The sequence below is a fragment of the Epinephelus fuscoguttatus genome, linkage group LG18 (assembly GCF_011397635.1).
Source record: "Epinephelus fuscoguttatus linkage group LG18, E.fuscoguttatus.final_Chr_v1".
Taxonomy (NCBI): Eukaryota; Metazoa; Chordata; class Actinopteri; order Perciformes; family Serranidae; genus Epinephelus; species Epinephelus fuscoguttatus.
The window spans coordinates 17,598,147-17,617,631 of NC_064769.1; the positions used below are offsets into that span (position 1 = coordinate 17,598,147).

Consider the following 19,485-nt stretch of genomic DNA (forward strand, 5'->3'; position numbering starts at 1 on the left):
GCTTTTATTGGGTGATATGCCTGAAATGCTATCCCTTCAATACCTCTGCTTGTGTTTGATAGATATAGGCAATGTTGCAAAAAAGTGAGCAGAACTGCTTTATGGCAGTATTATATTTGCAGGATTTTGATCAGTGATTGATTGATTTAATACGCAGGATTAGCAATCAATGACATTTCTATCAGGTTAACTAATCTATAAATGTAGAATTTTAATACTGTCAACAAAGATTTTAACTTTTTTAACTTTACCCTCCTGTAGTTGGCAAAATTACGTCAGATTTTTATTACTGTGAAATATGCTGCATTTCTCATGTTGTGGTATTCATCAGATTTATCAGCAAAATGCCAATTGCTAGATGTCTCCACACCCCGCAGTTCCCTTACTACCTCCTCTGACTGTCTCTGTCCCTCCACACATAAGCAGTCAGGGCCCGGCCTGAGGCAGCCTGACACTCGTCCTAAGTCATTAAAACATCACCTCAGTCTTAATTATAGCCTGTGTCAGTGAGCTTCCTCAGGACCACTGCGCTCTTTGATCAGGGAACTGATGGGCCACTGCTCATGTTGACCAGGGCTAAAGGAGCGTGACACCAAACCTCTGCTCACCTAGAGGAAATGAAAACTTGTTTTCTGCTGGTCGCATGGCTGGCTGGAAAGATGGATGGACAGAGGACTGCCTGTAGGGGAAGGAAGTGGGCTTGTAGGTGTATGTGTGCATGTGAATGTGTGCTTTGAAGCAAAGAGGTCAGCATTTGTCATGTGCCTTCGCCGCCCTCAAGGTCTGATCGGTCTGACCTGTAATACTTAGCGAGCCCTCCTTGTGTCTATCTCGGCATCACTATAGCTTTGCCTCCGTGTAGAAGTGCCTGTTGTCTTCATTAAATTGAGCGGAGGCCCCAACATTAACCAAAACATCCTCGGTGTTAAGAATGTAAACATCTCTCCAGCACGTCACGTGTATATTGTTTTATTCTTGTCTCAATTTGCCATGTTTGCATTTTAAAGAGAAGGACAGACTTGAAACGTGGTGATTTAAGCGTCATTTCCAACCCATTGCGCCAAAGATGTTTTTACCATCCTCTTCTCTTTCTATCTCCCTCTCAACTCTCCCCTCCTCTCCTCCCCCTCTCCCTCCTGCCACCTCTGCCTCTTTTGGCTCTGTTGGCTTCGATTGAAAACCAATGAGGCAACTAATATGTGGAAAGATAGAAATTTACTTGCTTTAAGTTCATGCGTCAGCCTTCTTCTTTGCTGTATGGGCCACGTTTAGCACAACAATATGGCAGAAGCAAAGACTGCCAAAGGAGCTGCTCTGTGCTACATGATGGTGCGCTTCATGCCCCATTTCCCACCAATACCCCCTGCCCCCGCCTTCTCTGTCTCTACCTTTTCCACTCTTTCAGGGCCATGGCTTTGGGACAGGTCCACCTGCAGGGGGTTTGAATTGAAATGCATTGATCTCTCGCTCACTGGAAACAAGCCTATTCCCTTTACTTTTCCTTTTTTCTTTGTATCCAGTAGTCCAATAGTAAGTTTGAGCTCTTGTGGTTGGAGCATGCATGAGTTTTTAAGCAGTCCTCGACCAGAAGAATGAATTTGTATACGTTTTTGAAAGTATGTTTTTAATTCATCAGGTGGAAATTGCTCTTGCACGAGGCCTTTCTCTAAGCCATGGTGCAGTTAAGCTTTAAATACTTTGTTGGTTAATAGGCAATTAAGACTCTCATATGAAAACTCAGGAGGTTCATTAAAATTCATCCCAAACCAGAAATCAAAATATTAATTTATCTAAAGCTAAAATAAAAAGGTATACCAATCTGTTTTGGCAGAAGACTAAATCTGGAGCTGCTTGTTTAATCAGTGCATGACATGTCAAAAACCATTAAAGTAATAAACAAACTCTCTTTTCCTGGAAGTAAGTAACCCCTACAGCAAATGGCTTATATGTGCTATTTAAAGGTTGAAAATGACGACCACTGGTTTACAGCATATAACACCACAGGAACCGTCCACTTTCTCCAGTATTTAAAATTCAGTCCGTCTTTCCCCCCTCAAAGAGTATGCATCAAAGGGCTTTTTAAGGTAGTCATTTCGCCCCTCTCCTGTTCGCTCTCATTTGGCATCTTTCAGGGCACTGAGGCAGAAAATGAAGGAGAGGAAGACGGGCGCCTTCCCAGTCAATTTTGGTGTTTAGTTAAAAGGAAGGAAAGTGATTGCGCTGCTCGTTTTCTCTTCCCTGACAGGCGACGAGCGGATGCCGATTAGTTATTGTATGATGATTTAGTGTCTGGTAAAGCTTTCCATTTAAATGCACCCAGTAGTTATTTTGCATAGTCCCCCTGCAATTTGCCTCAGCTCAGGAGACATTGGCCATCGTCTTGTCCTAATGTTGTGTAATTGTTGGAGGGCCACATCGCTGGGCAGACACGTCAGACCGCCACGCTCTTTTAGGTCCCAAGCATGACTTACTGAAATCGTTCCCTGCTCCCACCAACTGGAAAAACGACAAACGTCTGTCACCCAGGACAACTTTAGTGGGTTTAGGGTGTGGACTTTGAGGCTCTGTTGTGTGATGCCCATTTAGCAAAATTCTTCATTTGAAAATAAAATAGAAAGGAAACGTCACTCAGAAAATCAAAAGTGGAAAACTGGAAGATTAAAGGAAGTGGAGACAAGTAGGGAAGAACCGCAGACACATGATAGAATTCACAAATCTGAGATACTTACAGACAGGTAGAATATTATTGAGGACATAGTGTCGCTCAAATAGGTTCTGTCATAGTATCAGGTGTGTTTTGACTTGTCAAGTGTTCACTATTCTTGGGGATGTGAGTCATTTCATTCTTTGCCCTTTCCCACTCTCCTTCTCGCTGCATCCCACTTTCCCCACCTTCCCCTGTGGTGAAGGGCCACGCAGGGAAAATGAAACCAAATAGAGGAGAAAAATGGAACATTGATTTTTTTTTCTCTCCTTTTTGTCTTCACTCAACTCCTGATGGTATTTTCAGGTTTCTCCTTTTTCATGCCTCATCCTCTCTTTTCTTCTCTCCGCCATGTCTCGAGTCGTCCCTTATCATTTCACACAATTGTCTCCCCTGTCCGCGGTACCGTTGTTTGATGAGGTCTCAGAAGGTCCTGGTTATTCATCATTGGGAATAAAAGTGTGTGAAATAGAGAGAGTGAGTGAGTGTTTTTGTGTGTTTTTCAGAGCCATGCTCCGGCTGACCTGTACCTGATGACCAAGAACCCAGAAGATTCTCCCGACACCCCGGATGTACTGGAGATAGAGTTCAGAAACGGTTTGTGTTCACAGTATGCGTCACCTGTTGATCTCTTTCATTTGAAAGGGTGAAAGGGTGTAGCATGGGCCAAGAAAGAACCCATTGAATTTGGGATTAGTAGATCCAAATCACAGGGCGGATGCAAGATTTTTTTTTTTCACTTTCATTAAGCAAGCATGGAGGTGATTAGCTAAAATGGTGGCAGAAAGCAGTGCAGCGCTAACCATGGAAACAGTGCTGACAGAGCTACAAGTGTTAATGGGGGTCGCTCACACTCACCGGGGCAAGGTAGGGGAGAACTGGAGGGTGGGCGTTAAGCTTCCACGATATCACTGTCCTGCCACAATGGGTCAAGACAGCATTATCAGTGGTAACCTTCGTATTGCACTGCTGGCATACGGCCTTGGTGGAGGTCTGCACTCTCCAACTGCGCTTCTAGTCGTACAATTGATTTGGCTATTTGTCTGTTTAATGCAACTTTGCATTTGAGCTTGATCTATGTTTAGGGCAAATGATGCAGTAGTTGATGCAATAGTTTCTGTTGTACATCATGCACACACACACACACACACACAGAGGAAAATAAGTTTCACTTAGTTCCCATGATTTGTATTGAATGACATCAGCTCTGAGCTTCTGCATCAGTGAGAGCTAGTGTCCATCCTCACTCAGTGTCCACGTCCCTTCATGTTACTTAACATTGATGTTTATAGCCGCAGGGCTACAGCTCACACGCTGACCCGGTTGCACTTTATCACCATTCCTGACCACCCAGACTTATCCTTAACCTCTCACAGCATTACTTGGTCCAAAGCTGCCATGTTTGGCCTGGGGGCACACACACAGGCCGGAAGCATTAAGTCCAGCTAATACACCAAGCCCTGAGGGGCCAGTGAACTGCTCATTAGATATATAGCCATGAGGGCCTGGCTGAATGGAGGAAAGTGTCACATGTTTGCATAAAGACAGAATGGCAAGAAACATCCAGGCCTGGGGCAAATGGCACAGATGTCCCATCATCCCTTCTCACCAGTGGAGGCTGCAGAGAACTAACATCAATCGGCTGAGAGACACTAGCTCCTCTGATCACATGGGCATCTTTATGAGCTATAGTGATTTAAGGGATGTTCAGAAGGTTGGCAGAAGACTTGGTGGGAATATTTGTGACCACCAAAGCTGCTAATTAAAATGCCATGTAGTAGTCAACATGTATCTGCACTGAAATGGTATCCAGAGCATTTTCTTTGGGAAACTGGTAAAGTGTTACCAGTTTTCCCCAAAGAAAATGTTAAACTATAAAACAAGTAGGTTGGTGTCACTTCAGCTGGAGATGAGATATGCTTTATGCAGGAGTAAAGCCTAGTCTGGTTTCGCGGGTTCTTTGCAGGTCTGCGCTCCATTTTCACACATATTCTCTGTGCCTTTATTGAGCACCCTATGACAAAAGCTGTTTTAGTTGTCCACACAAAGGCCCGAGCCTACTCCTCCCTCTGAGCACAAGATCAGCACAAGAATGTTTCATTTCATTCCCCCTCCCACCTTTTCATCCCTGCCTTTCTCACCAAAGTTTTCTCACTGATTAAAAAAGAATATTTAACGACAGGAACCTTTTTCCCCGTCAAACACTCCATTCCCCAATTCTCTCCCTTTTTTAAGAAAAAAAAATCATCCCTCCCTCCTTTCATGCCAAAGGAGTGGAGAGGAAAAAGAGACAGAGAGGAAAAATGTAAAGCAGTAATTTTTCCTACAACTGTGTCTGTGCTCCCATTGTCTGCACTGTTAGGCTGCAAAAAACTGAAGAAAAGGATCACGGCGAGAAAAAGACCCCTCAGTGAATGATAGAACCCGCATGATGGAGAGAGCGAGGGAAAAAAGAGAGCACAGGGACGAAAGGCCAGCCCCTACACTCCCACGTTCAGATACTTAATTTATTTGAACTTTTAATCTAATTATTAGGTATCTGGGAGGGGGCTGGTTTTAATAATGCGCCATCCATACTGCCCTCTCCTGCTCTGGGAGGTACTTTTTTCTTCTTCCATGGGAGCCACCACCATTCCCGCGATATGAGAATGGGCCATTAACAAAGCCCTTGTCTAAAAAAATTTGTCAAGTCCTTCACGTGTCATTCCTATCAAGGCTTTTGTAAACGCTGGTTGAAAGGCGAACAGAAGTGCTGCTCCTCTCTCCAACTGCAAGCATGCTAAAGGATGTATAGGACTGAACGTGAATATCAGCAGATCTTTTCTCAATTCGACCCCTTGTGTTGCCCGCAAATGGTTATATTCCCTTCCCAACATACACACGGACACACACCCATGTCTCATGTTTGTTTCCTCGCCTCCACCTTTGGCCCGTGTTGCTCATTGAAGGCCATGAATGAGAAGGTCCATGACAGTGATTGATGTGTACTTGGTTTAAGTGGCTTTAGAGAGGAAGTGTGTGGAGTGAGCGTGGGTGTTATTTTTAAGAAGAACCGTGTGTGTGTGTGTGTGTGTGTGTGTGTGCGTGTGTGTGCGTGTGTGTTAGAGACATAGTAATAAGGAGATCGGCAATGATGAATCTGCAACTGGTTTTGTCTCCTGCACATGCGCATGAACACACAAACACTCAGTGGCACAAAAAAATCCCAGCACCAAAGAGAGTATGGGTAACAAAGCTGCGTGTGTAATTGAATTAGGAAAAGGCCTGCCCACGATTTCACAGCTTTCAAACGAGCAGGGCCTTTGAATTTATTAGCCCTTCTCACCACCTCCTTTTGTAATGGTTTTTACTTTTAGCTGACGACTATTGATTTCAGCCACTGAGATAATGAGCGCTTGTCAGCAGATTTGATCAACTCTTTGCTGTTTTTTTGGGGGGGGGTTTTGACAATTTTGTCAGTTGAAATGATTTTTTTCATTCATTTTTGAGAAGCCATTTCCAAAAAGTGTTGATAAACTGTCTAAAGGTTACATTTTTACTCATTGTTCTGGGCGATTCATTAAATGATTCTCTGATCTTGGTGAAAAACACATCTGGCAGGTAATGTCAGACTGTTGTGTGACTATCACATTTGCTTTTTGTTGTAGCAGTGAGTGATACCATACAAATTCACACAGGCGCAATTTGTTTTTCCTATAAACATTCAAAATGACTGTTTTTGCAATACAGTGTTGTGTTTAAAGGCTGTATTTCTGAATGACTGATATAATTACTTTGGCAACAACAAAGGCAATCAGAAACAACATCATCAAACGTTACGGTAGAGGAAGTGAGAGAGAGCATTTTCAAGAATAAGTGTTACCGATGTAATTTTGCAGTTAATTCTCATACACAAACACTGGCCTGCTGTGCTGTATCAATTTTCCTTTCTTTCTTTACTCTTATCCAGCTAACAGCCGTTTTCCTGTGGTGTGTTCAATACTTAATGTGTGTATTTTTCGTAGAAATGTACAGTGACTTAACTTGCACAAACAGTGCAGTAATTGTGACTGGAAGGCTTTTTTTCCCCACATTAGGTGCCAACAAAGTGAAAGATATCACGTACCAAAAAATAATTTAAATTGAAGTTAAGCATGTCACTGACAGCGATGTGAGAAATGCAAACTTTTGTGTAATATGTTTTAGTAAATGAGCAGTATAGGGTACAATTTAAGAGCTGTCTGCTTTGCTGCAGTTTTTGTTGTTGTTTATTTTTTGGGGGGATGCATCTTTTTTTCTATCAGTCTATGGAGAAAATGTTGCATTAATTGCTGTTTAAGTTTTTGAATCTCAAACATAAAAATGCATTGCAGATTGTGACATTGCATAATTTTGAATGTAACACTATTTGACAGCACCAGCTGGGTCACAGGTACATTAAAAGTCCTTTAAATCAAAGATTAACAAATATTAATGTTATTTATATGGTGGTGTGTGATATAATTTAAGAAATCATTTTCCCTACAGGAGTGCCTATAAAGGTAACCAATGAGAAAGGAGGCATATCCAAGAACGTACCACTGGATATCTTCTCATACCTCAATGAGATCGGGTAAGCATTTGGCATTTACTGAAAGCCCTTTTACCTTCCATGTATGATTTGTTAGATATCCAGTGTAAGGAACGACAATCAGAATACTGTGTGAGTGTCCTCAGAGGTGGAGCAGTGGTTAAGTTCACCGCCTCTGGAATGATGTGTGTCTGTTGCTGCTGGCCTGGGATCAAATCCCACCAGAGTTTTCCCTCCTGCGTCTCCTCCACTCTGTCTCCCTCTCTGCTTTCCAATTGTCTGAATAAATGAAAAGTACTGAAGGAGAGCTGACTGAAAAAAAATCTCTTTCCATCTCTTGAACTTTGAGTGTGTTGCTGATGAGGATTTTTTTTTTCGGGATATTGTCGTCATTTTTACATATTGTTGAGTTTATGAGGCATCATTTAAAGTTAATGCTGCTTCTTCGTTTCATGCATCACAAACTAGGTTGTAACATTTGTGAATCTGAATTAATGATGTGAAATTAATTTCCACTGCTGGGAAACTAAAATAGTTTTTATCTTTATCTTTGTCTGCGGAAATATCTTGAGGAGAAATATTGTAACGAGGGTGTGAATTCTTTTCTGACTGCTGTGTCGTATTTTTTCAGTCTTTTCATTTATTGGAAATAATCATGTTTTTGACTTGCAGGGCATTTAGGAACTTACATAATCCTCAAGGCTTCTTATGTAGGCTTGTCTAATTTAAGGTGCAATTAATGTGAGTGTGAGTCCACTTAAAGTTGTCTGGCTCTCTTTGTCCTTCTCTCAGTGGAAAGCACGGCGTGGGCCGGATTGACATCGTTGAGAACCGTTTCATTGGCATGAAGTCCCGAGGTAAGGGATTAAAAGTTATATTTTATTTTCATTTGCGTTGGTTATGACATTTTTTTTCTGTCTCTGCCAAATTAGTCTGAAAGGCTTCCTCACTTACACAAACAGTGATATACACTGTAAATGCAGTGAGATGGACATATTTGCACTTACTGTGAAACACGTCTCGGTATTTTAATTTTACATCCATTCAAAAGCTTTCTTTTCAGTATCCAGGGCTTTCATGCAATTTGCAGTTATTTTACATGAGTGCTTTTTGTCACACTTGCTATTCCGCTTCCGTAAAAGTGGGCTGGATGACAAACACACTCTCCTCAAAGGAAATGTTTTCCTCTGGTTCACCTGGAATCATAGACACTGAAGTTATTTCCATTCTCTTATGCATGCACACACATGCAGAAAACACACACACCGTCAACGAGATAACGGCACCCACGCCTCGCTGGATACACACAAATACACAGTCAATCACATAATATGTGCACGTGCAGTCACACAGGGATGTTTTTGTCTCTGTCTTTGGTATCAGTGGGCAACTTGAAAAGCTCCTTTGTTGGTCTCTACATGTGTTACCACAGCTAATATACGTACAAGGGTAGTGAGCTGTCCTGGCCTTGTGTGATGCACACACATACACACATGGACACACACTCCCTCTCCCCCATATGTGCTCTGATTGGCAAATTGACTGGCCAACAGACTTGTAGCTGTGGCGCAACATGGCAGGTAGAAATTGGAAAATGGGAAGCCCACTTTTCTCTCCCCTCGACTGAACAAAAGATCAAAGCTTTTTCCTCCACTGAAGCAATAGGAAGAGGTGGAGCACAAGGTGTCCAAGTGGTTGAATAACTACCATCAAGTGTACATGTTGGTCTCCTCTGGACTGGCAGTCGCGTTAGCACAATAGATGATGGGAGGGCTTGAATAGGCACATGTCATACCTATTTGTGTTGGGTCATATTTATTTGTGTGGGGTCAGGGAGGTGCAGGGGATTGAAATGGTTTGTCAAGAATGTTGTCACCATGCTACAAAACATTCAGCAGCCTGTGTGCCAGACTAACATCTGTCACGGTGCTGTCAGGCCTCTGACCCGTGCATCGGTGATGGTGTTAGCTGAGGTGCACCTATCAAAGGCAGTCGGAAATGGCTGTGTCTTTTGATAATGAACAGGCTTCTTCTTGTCCAGTCCTTACTGCTGTTCAAACACCAAGACAGTGGCACTGAAATAAATGTTGTCAAAAGCTTAAAAAACACTTTTAATATATTTACTTGTTTATTTTTATGCTTCTATTTATTGACTTCATTTGTACAGAAATGTTCCTTCACTAAACAGCAAACAGCTCCACATTTAAATACACCCACTGTGATTTTAGATCCATCTCAAATGAGCAGAGTGTAAGATTTAGGGGGCTTTTGTGGCATTTAACACTGAGGATTTTAGTTTACAACCATCTGAAACTTCTCCTGGTTAGAATTCCTTCAGTGTTCATTGTGCAGGAGGTTTTTACCAGGAGCTGAATTATCTGTAGATGTGTCTCCCTCTCAAAAAACAAAGGTACATGGTGATTTAAACTGGTAAAAACAATAAGTAAAGATGGTTGCTAGCTCAACACCTGCAACTATGTGCTCACCATTTTTCTTTGATGACTTAAGATCCAGACGTTCAGGGGGTTTTACTGGGAGCCGAAGTATACACAGAGGTCTCTCCCTTTCGGTGATTGAAACCAGTTTAAACACTGAATGAAGGAGTTTCATGTTAAAAACTCTTAATTTTTCAAATGCTGCTCATCGCAGAGGGGCTGCTAACTACACTGGCTGATGGGAAGACACAAAAATGCGAATGTCCCTAATTAGAGCCAGTGTTGGTTTGCCTGTTCTTGGCTTCTGTAGAAACATAGAGGTGCAACATGGCACACTCTATAAAGGAGGCCCTGCTTCCTATGTAGATATAAACAACTCATTCTAAGGTAACGAAAAGATGAAGATTCTTGTTTTCAGGTAATTATACACTAAAGAAAACACACCTTTTTATTATATTTCTGCCAATATATGCCCCCTAAATCGTACACACTGGACCTTTAAGATAGTTATCTACTTTTATTTACATGTGTTGCCTGTTTATGTTAGACTAACAGTTTGCCCAAAGGGTTAAAGTGGATCACCTCAGGAAGAATTAATTCCTGTCCTGAGCCCCTTCAGGCCTGCAGCATGGTTAGCATACCTGCAGTAACCGTATAAAAGATTAAAACCTCAAAAACCACTGGGGGTGTTGTCTCTTTCAGCTTAACTAAACTGCCACTGTCGGAGCTTACCCAGATAGCATTTCATTGTTTGCCCCTCTCTGATAAGCTAGCTCTCTCTCGGAGCACTTAAGCCAAGTTGAGTTGGAGGGCAGTTTTAACTTATTTATCTGATAGAGCCAGCGGAAATGTCCCTACGTGCCCTCCGTGGCCCTGGATCACCAAAGAGCCACAAGCCGTTCGAGCTCAGGTGGAAATCTTTTGAGGCTTTAGACAATTAGCAGCATTGCTAAGCTCTGTTTTTGGCCGCCAGCACAAAGTAAGTGCTTCTCCATTTTCAGATCAGGAATGGTGCTGGAGTATGTAGGGTCGTCCAGATTTGAGCTCCACTGGTCACCAGATTGAAAGAGATTAAATGGCGTTCATCTGTTAAATCTCAGAAAAGAGTTTTTGGAGTTAGGAGAAACCGCATAAATTGTGAAATTTGGTAGCCTGGTGTTGGCTATAGTGAAATATCTGTTTGGCAGCTTGGCAGTGTAACTCGAATCAAAAAAGCATGACTATCATTCAGATTGACAGATGATGTGTGGACCCATGAATTGGACAGGAGAAACAACACTCAGTTTTCCACAATTTCAGCTCTCACAGAAATGGATGTCATTGATAAAGCTTTCATTTCCGTTGTCAAATCTGTCTGGCAGCATTTTCCCTGCCCTCCTTTTGTTTTAGCTGACGTTTGAGTGACAGCTTCATTTCTCCTGTCACCTACCTCATCTTTTCTCCCTTCACCCCTCCCTCTCTGTCCAGAGGGGGTAAATTGCAGGGTAGGCAGAGCCCTGGTCCAGGCTCCAGGCTGGCAGGGGCCTCCTACCCTGTCATTTACCCAGGACAGGCTCATCCATGTTTTGTGAGCACTGTGAAGGCCTGTCTGTCAGACAGCTGATGGCTAATAGAGCTGCTGGTAGTTAGTTCAGATGAACCAGGCTTGTAGTTTATGCTCCTATGAATGGCCTTGGATGATGATAATGATAGTTGTGATAAAATTAAGGGATGGTTTCGGGGGAAATTTTGTGTACTATCAGTATTTTTGCCACAATTTATATCATTTGGGCCTCAACAAGGTTGTAGAGTATATAAAATAATGAGAATGACAAGATCTTATGTTGAATATTTGACAAATTATACAGGCTAATAAGTGCATGCATCCCCTTATCTGTATTCCTGTTCAAGAACTTGCTTGTCTGCTGTTGTTTTGTGCAAATATTCATTCTTTTTCTCTTTGTTTGTCAGGGATATATGAAACCCCAGGAGGCACAATTCTGTTGAAGGCCCATTTAGACATTGAGACCTTCACCATGGACAAAGAAGTACGTCGGATCAAGCAGGGCCTGGGTATCAAGTTCTCTGAACTTGTCTACAACGGTAAGTCCCTAAAATAAATAATCTTAAATAGATAGTTTCACTTATTTTTATATGAATTGTATTTCACTCCCTTTTACTTCCAGGCATAATGCTCTCGACTATTTCCCTGATGTTAAAATAGGAGTTTAAACCAAGAAAACATTCAGAAAACAGTCATAATTGGGCACAATTTTATCTGTGGCGTTAAACACTGCCCAGAAAAAGATTATATATAGTTTAAGAGCCATTTAAATACATTGATCACATATTTCAGTAATCAAATTGTATTTTAAATGCCGCTGAAATATGTGGCACTTTCCACTGTGCGTTAAACATTGCACATTATCCTTGAAAACGTGACAACAACTCACTAAAGAAGTTAACAAATGAAATTTTTTACAAACAATACTCTTTAGGAAAATAAATCTTTAGTAAAATAGTAACAGTTTTAATAATAAGTTTAACCAACTAGTATTTCTCATGCCAACCAGCAATGGTAGCAACGGCTAATCGACTTATCACAAGTATCCATAGTGCTTAGTCATAATATGTCAAAGCCAGGCTTGCCGTATATTGATTTCAGGAAAGGTGAGGCTACTAATGACCAGTACATGCTAACAAATTAACAAATTACTGAGGTATCTTGGTATCTATCCATTACAGTTTAAAAACTGAATAAATAAATAATGGACCTGTATTAGGATTGCTTGTTTATGTTATGTGATTATGTAAAAAAATATATTTCTGTCTGATTTAAAAAAAAAAAAACTTCTGGTTATCAATATCCCTATTGTCTTCAAAAATCCAGTGTCAGTAGAGCTTTAAGTCATGTGTACCTACATCCCCGTGTGTTCAGCATGTTTGCGTGTGCGTGTGTGTGAGCTTTTCTTGGCTCAGGTGTCTTAATCATCCCTTCTGCTCAGTCTTCAGTCCCCTGCACCTTCATCCACATAATAGGATCAGTGCCATTAGAGACCGACTACTAGGCCTCTTCAGTTATACCCTCCAGAGACAGCAAGCAAACACACACACGCACACACACACACACACACACACACACACACACACACACACACACACACACATATAAAGGTGCTACCTTCAGAAGCAGGGCAGAGATTAAACCCATTGTGGGTTTAAATCATTAATAATTCTGCAGAAAGATAGCAGACGGCTGGCAGCGGGGCTTATGTTAACAATCCACCTGTTCTACATCTGCTTTGCATTAATACGTCACTTTTTACCCAAGCAAATTTTCATGAGATAATTTGCAACAATTAGGGGTACTGCAGTACAGTTGCAGCAAGCGTTTGAATGGTGGTTAGTTAATTGTTGAATAGAACAAAAGAAAATCGCACAATGAGGATATTTGTCATAATCTTTAAACTCAATAGAGTAAATAATTGATTAATCACTAATAAAAAATAATAATTACTGAGATCTCCCCAAATAACCCGCATACAGAGACGCTTGCAGCAACAAAAAGACAGAACTAACATAAAGATGGAATAAAAAAATAGTTCAATTTAAACTAAGCTGGGTGAACAATTGTCGCGTCAGACACCTTGTGCCAGTCCAGCGACAATAAAAACTGGGACGGATTGTGTCTTTGAACATGGCCAGACGATGAGGTGGAGGTCAGCCGCTGATGAGAGGAGGACCCCTGCTGAGTGAGGCGTGTCTGACCTCTGAACGTATACAGACACTTCCCTCGCCCATCTGTCTCAGAGATTGACGGGCCAGGTCAGCGCGATGGGACAAAAGAAAGGGGTGTATGAACTTCACCTGGAACAGAAATGAGACCAGAGCACAGAGAGAGTTTTAGCTCATGAAAAAAGAGGGAAGTGTGGCATCACACACACCCCTGTGCACCCTGCTGCTAATGGAGGATTAACAGAGGAGGAGTGTCTTTCTCCACTTTCCATATTGTTTTTGTGCTATTGTCCAATATAAAACCTTCATGATAATAATGGATATGGACAAAACAATAAAATCTAAAACAAACCTTTAGATCCACACCTTTTGTTAATATGTTGCTGTTTTCCTGCCCCCTCAGGTTTCTGGTACAGTCCAGAGTGCGATTTTGTGCGACACTGCATTGCCAAGTCCCAGGAGAATGTGGAGGGCAAAGTCCAGCTCTCTGTCTTCAAGGGTCAGGTCTACATCCTGGGACGAGAGTCACCCAAGTCCCTTTACAATGAAGAGCTGGTCAGGTAAATGAGGACAGAATAAAAGTGTGTGTGTGTGTGTGTGTGTGTGTATATATGTGTGGGTGTGCTTACAAAACAGAAGGAGCCATGTGTCAGCGAATCAAAGCGCACTTGTTCTGACTTGACAGCTGTGTTTGGCTGCTCTGGGCATGGTGCAGATATTCCACATGTTCACCAGTCTGCCTGTTGTTAGGTCAGCTTGCCCAAGTTCTCTTATGACCCCCACATCAGCATACTAAACCGACCCTGCCTCACAAAGACATCAGAGAAGTGTCAAGCTCAGATCCTGGAGGGCAGACCCGACCCCAACCCCCCCTGCTGCACCCCCATGGCCTCTTAGCTGCACTAACAGTGGGTTTGTTCAGGAGGCTGAACCCTGATGCCCTGTGGGCAGGCTCAGCACTGACCAAAGTAAAAACCCCTCCATATGCCTCTCCATCTCCACTTCAGTCACACACACTCCAGTTGTACCCTAGAGTCAGAGAGCTAATGGCGTTTTCAGCCAGAGGAGAGAAGTGATTTCACCAGGCTTTTAAGAGGGATGTACCTGGGTGTCATGCTAGTTAAGCAGGTCAAGATTTAACAGCATTCAATATCTGACTGGTTTGGCAAGTGAAAAAAGCTTAGGAAAAAATCAATACGCTGAGTGTATATTGTGACCCGTGTAAGAGAGAGATAAATATAGATCAAACTGTACTCGGACCATGTGTTCATTCAGTCTCTTTATTATCATATTGCTTTGTCTCAGTTTTTATGAGTATTCTTCTTCCAATAAAACATTTAATAACTAAACAGCTGAGTCACTCTCAAGATAAATGGCAACTCATCCATCTTTCACCCAGTCAGTTGCTAAGAAACTGTCACCGATGAAGGCTTGTGTTCTCATTTAACACCTGACCTTGTAGAGACACATTTCCTTCCTGGGACGACATGAGTGTGACCGAGGTGTTGTGTTGCAGCATCAAACTATGTAGTCACACATGGTGACATGCAACTACAGAGAACACTCAGCTGTGATTGGCTGGGCAGTGGGTATGTTCAAGTAACCACACATATCTGATATAGCCTTACATACACATATCTGCAGTTTTTTACTCAATGTATTGACAAATAGTTTTTACTATGTAATATCAGAAAATAGTGATAAATGCCCATTGAGACTGGTAGAGTCAAACATGACGTGCACATTACTTATTTTAACCTACCAACAGTCTAAACCCAAACGATTCTCAGTTTATCACAACAAAAAAAAATCAAACCTCACATTTAAGAAGCTGGTACCACCAAATATTTTTCCGTGCTTGGTATGAGTACCTGAAAAATGACTGAAAAGACTGATCAATTTGTCAGAATACTTTGTTTTCAGCTTTCAGGTTTCAGCTCTACATGCATAAACAATGTGTATGCATGTTGTGCCAGCTGGAGCCTGACCAACACCAATATTTGTTGTAATTGAGATTTTTGGCAGGGATTTTAACAATTCATTTTGATATCAAAGGTGACAATAACTCTACATATCTTGATTGGAAATGCTTTTTTATTTATTAACAAGAACTATGAATAAAGCCACAAATAAATCAGAAATATATTTAATATGAATTAATCAATAAAAAGTCTGATAAAGGCATGAATGCTCAAAAACAAAACAAAAATAAATGTACATAAAATGCAGCATTTGTAAGATTTATTGCTCCTCTGTATCAAAACATATATGAATAACACATAAGAATATATTATTACAGGTGGTGGTAAGCAGCTACGGTACAAATCGTGTAATTTTTTTGTTCACTTTTATTGATAAAGGAGTAGGGCTGCACAAAACGCAAAAAAAAAAATCATATTGCAATTATTCTGACAGATACTGCAATTGTGTTATGATTCGTGTTTTTTTTCCATGTCATTTTTTACTGAAAAAATATAACAATGATAATGATGTGTTTTTTGCTGGGGTCTGTACCAAACAAGCTTGTTCCCTTGCGCTTGTTGCATGATTTTTGAGCCAGGTATTTCTGTAGCACCACAGTGCTTCATTTATAATGGCATGTTGTAAGACATTTTACCTTTATCAAAAAAAAAAAAAAAATGCTGCTCCTGTGATTTGGATATTGCACTAGGCCATATTGCGATTCAGACAATATTTCAATTAATGTGCAGCCCTGTAAAGGAGTTTATTGTGTTTTTCTTTTTTTATATGAATGTACTGTACCTGACAGTGATACACCTGGAAGCTGCAGTCTCCACACACACACACATACACACACTTATTTGTCACTTCTTCATGACAACCTGCCACAATCACATAGATACACACACACACACACACACACACACACACACACACATACACACCAGATTAGGCATGAAACCCCCGCTGACATCCTGTTGGCTCTCCACGGGCAACAGTAAACGGCGTCATTAACACAGTGGTAATACAGCCCGTCACCGCACCCATCTGAGACAGAAATGTCACCCTCCTTGCTGTCCGCTGGCTTCCACTCTCAATTAGACTGCAGGGTTTCTTAAAGGAATACACAAAATATCACATGCTTGTACACACACTCACACTCACACACACACACACACACACACACACACACACACACACACACACATATTCTTTAAAGCCACTCACTCATAATGGTGTTCAGGTGCCGGGTAGGGAGCCTGTATTGAGAGTTGATGATTTAGTTGTCGGTCTTTCTTTTTATAGTGTTTATCCTATCATTTGTTGGCAATTTCCTCTTTTGCTAAGTGCTTTTGAAGAATGAGTGCAAGCTGTACATTGGGAGTTGGGGGTGTCGCAGAGAGGAGAGGACTCAGTGAGGGAGTGTATTAAGCACTGCAGGTAGAAACTGCTGTAATTACACAGCGCACGGACACTCTTTGTGAGACGCACACACTAAGACGAGACACCAGCCTCAACAACAGAGAACACGCAGTGGCACAAGTTATAGATTCACGTCTTTTTATAAGAAGCAGATAAACCGGAAGACAGAAACATCAGATTAGAAAATCATCTCGACACTTAGCTCAGAGTTGATATGATGGGATTGTTTTAAAATGGGTTATGTGCGTCTGTTATGTGCTTGTGTACCTGAGTGTGTTTTCATTCTCCCATATCGATTCTCTGTTATTCAGCACAAACAATGCTAAAGAGGAGCATTCAGAGGAAAATCAATAGCAACATTATTTCAAAAGAGCAGATTATCAATGAGTCAGTTATCCCAGTAGTTGATGAGGCTCCATGTCTCATATGTTTACTGCAATGATACCAAACATTTCAATCATTTTGTTAGCAGCACATCCTGTAACTTTTTCCCTCAGGTCTTGGTTGCTCTTGAGCTATGATGGTTGATAAGATTTGTGTCGACTCACCTGGATGTTTCTTGGCTTTTTCTCACTCCAGCATGGACGTGCAGGGAGACTACGACCCATGTGATGCCTCTGGATTCATCAGGATTAATGCTGTCAGGTTAGCATCTCTTAAAGAAGGCTGGGTATCATTTGAGTATTCACCTTGAATTTGACATCAAAACAGTTAAAAATGCCTATTAAAAGTAACCTTGTCCACATGCACAGCCTTTGTACCTACACTTAAACCTCCATCTTATTCTTTGTCCTTCTTGTTTGCCCCCACAGGTTAAGGGAACATCATCGTCTGCAGGGCTTCTCCAGCGCCAAGAACTAGCTGTTGCACTCCTGTGAACCATCTTTCTTTCTTCACTCCTCTCTCTGCAGTGTTTTAAGTTTTTGCCTTAATGTCTGCTGTTCGTTATATTCAGGGTATGTAGCACACTAGCAAGCACCCCATGCTCTTCCTGTAAAACTGTGATATTTCTTAGGTGGTGAAGAGTGGAGGAAGAAAAATCTGTGAAATGTCCATGCCAGGTACAGTTTGAATCAGGTGTACAAATGATTGTTTGCTATGCTGTGGGTGAGCATTTTAGTAGTTTGTAATTCTTAGTATATTATTTCCTGATCTTTTCTCATTCTTGGCATAGGACAGTGCTCGATCGCAAATATTTTGATTAGATTCTCTGTTTCAGAAATTAAATGGAGTGAATTGTATTTTTCTTCCTCAGCTCTTTTCTGAATTCAATACACAAAAAATTGGCATTTATCATGAGTTTACAAGCAAACACTGTGGAGATACACATCAGCCCCTGTCAGTATGAATGTGTTAGTGATTAATAGTCCATGCCTTTGGCAGGCAGCCTATTTATTAGTGCCTGCCTGTTTAACTCTCAGGGTTGTACAGTCACTGCCCCGTGAAGATTTCAGGGCAGCGAGGACACTGGATCATATTTACAATATGTAGATGAAGCTGTGGCAGTGCATGAGTTTGGCACAGCAGAAAGTCCACATGGTGGCTCGCTGATAGCCACTGGAGCAGAAGTGATGAGGCCATTTCTGAGCTCAAATGGCACAAGTCAGATGGAAGGAAAACCAATGGGCCACATATGTATATTTCTCTGCACTGCATGGGGTCGCCAGGCTGAGAGAACACAGGGAAGAGAAAGAAGCATTTTAAAGACAAAGATTAGTGGATTGTGTCATTCATTATTACCCTTTTTAACTAAATAGAAAAATCTGGTATGGATGCACATGGATGCACTCTATTTTCTGAGTCTCCCATTTTGTCCCTGAATTAAAAATCATTTGTTGTGGAGACTTTCAGTTCACCTGGTAGTGTGTGAGCCTCATGACAGCTAAGTCCTTGGACTGGATTGGATTCCAACCTGCAGCCCTTTGCTGTGTGTCCTCTTCTTTCTTTCTGTTACCCCTTTCCTGCCCAAAAAATTATTTTAAAACCCCAAATTGTCAATATGAAGAAGTATGTAACCCATACGGATGCATTTAAGGCTTTAAAGGTCCAGGTTGTAGGATTTAGGGACATCTATTGGCAGAAATGGAGTATAATATTCATACCTATGTTTTTGATAGTTTTAAATCCCCTGAAAAGAAGTATCATTGTGTTTTCATTAGCTCAGAATTGGCGTTTATATCCACATAAGGTAATTTTCCACCGAGTCTGCCATGTAGTCCTACAGTTGTCCTGAGGCAACAAATCAAACACTGGCCCACAATATTGCCTTCCCCTTCCCCATTTTCACATTGTTCTACGTGGTTGATCATGGGAGAAGTTCTGTAACCTCACCGCTAGACCGTTATCCACTAAATCCTACACCCACACTGGACCTTTATGCATACAACAGCAAGCAAGAAAATCTTTTTAATCTTAGATTTTTTTTCAATTGAAAATAGCAAAATCACAATTACATGAACAATTACATGATGGCCACACAAATAAGTGATGAATGAGCTCAGACACTAGAGGGCCAAACTGCACATTTATCAGTCACGAAAAACTGCACCCTTAACCATCATACAAACAAATGAAATATAAAGTGTTAGTAAGTGAGCTTTAAGATTGCTGGCAGATTTTGTTACCTTTAAACAGAGCCAGGTTGGCTGTGTTCCCATTTCCAGTCTTTATGCTAAACCAGGTTAATGGAGCCCTGGCCC

At 41.4% G+C, this 19,485-nt stretch overlaps 1 protein-coding gene across 1 annotated transcript in view; it reads left to right on the top strand.

The window, feature by feature from the left end:
• The window catches only part of ass1 (argininosuccinate synthase 1), a 30,158-nt gene extending 12,131 nt beyond the window's left edge, over positions 1 to 18,027 (top strand). The window contains exons 9-15 of the mRNA XM_049603877.1: positions 3,211 to 3,301; positions 7,211 to 7,295; positions 8,046 to 8,110; positions 11,639 to 11,770; positions 13,806 to 13,962; positions 17,366 to 17,431; positions 17,599 to 18,027. Coding sequence (XP_049459834.1) covers positions 3,211 to 3,301; positions 7,211 to 7,295; positions 8,046 to 8,110; positions 11,639 to 11,770; positions 13,806 to 13,962; positions 17,366 to 17,431; positions 17,599 to 17,647 — 645 coding nt within the window. The 3' untranslated portion in view covers positions 17,648 to 18,027. The remainder of the gene's footprint in view (positions 1 to 3,210; positions 3,302 to 7,210; positions 7,296 to 8,045; positions 8,111 to 11,638; positions 11,771 to 13,805; positions 13,963 to 17,365; positions 17,432 to 17,598) is intronic.
• The last annotated feature ends 1,458 nt before the right edge of the window (positions 18,028 to 19,485 follow it).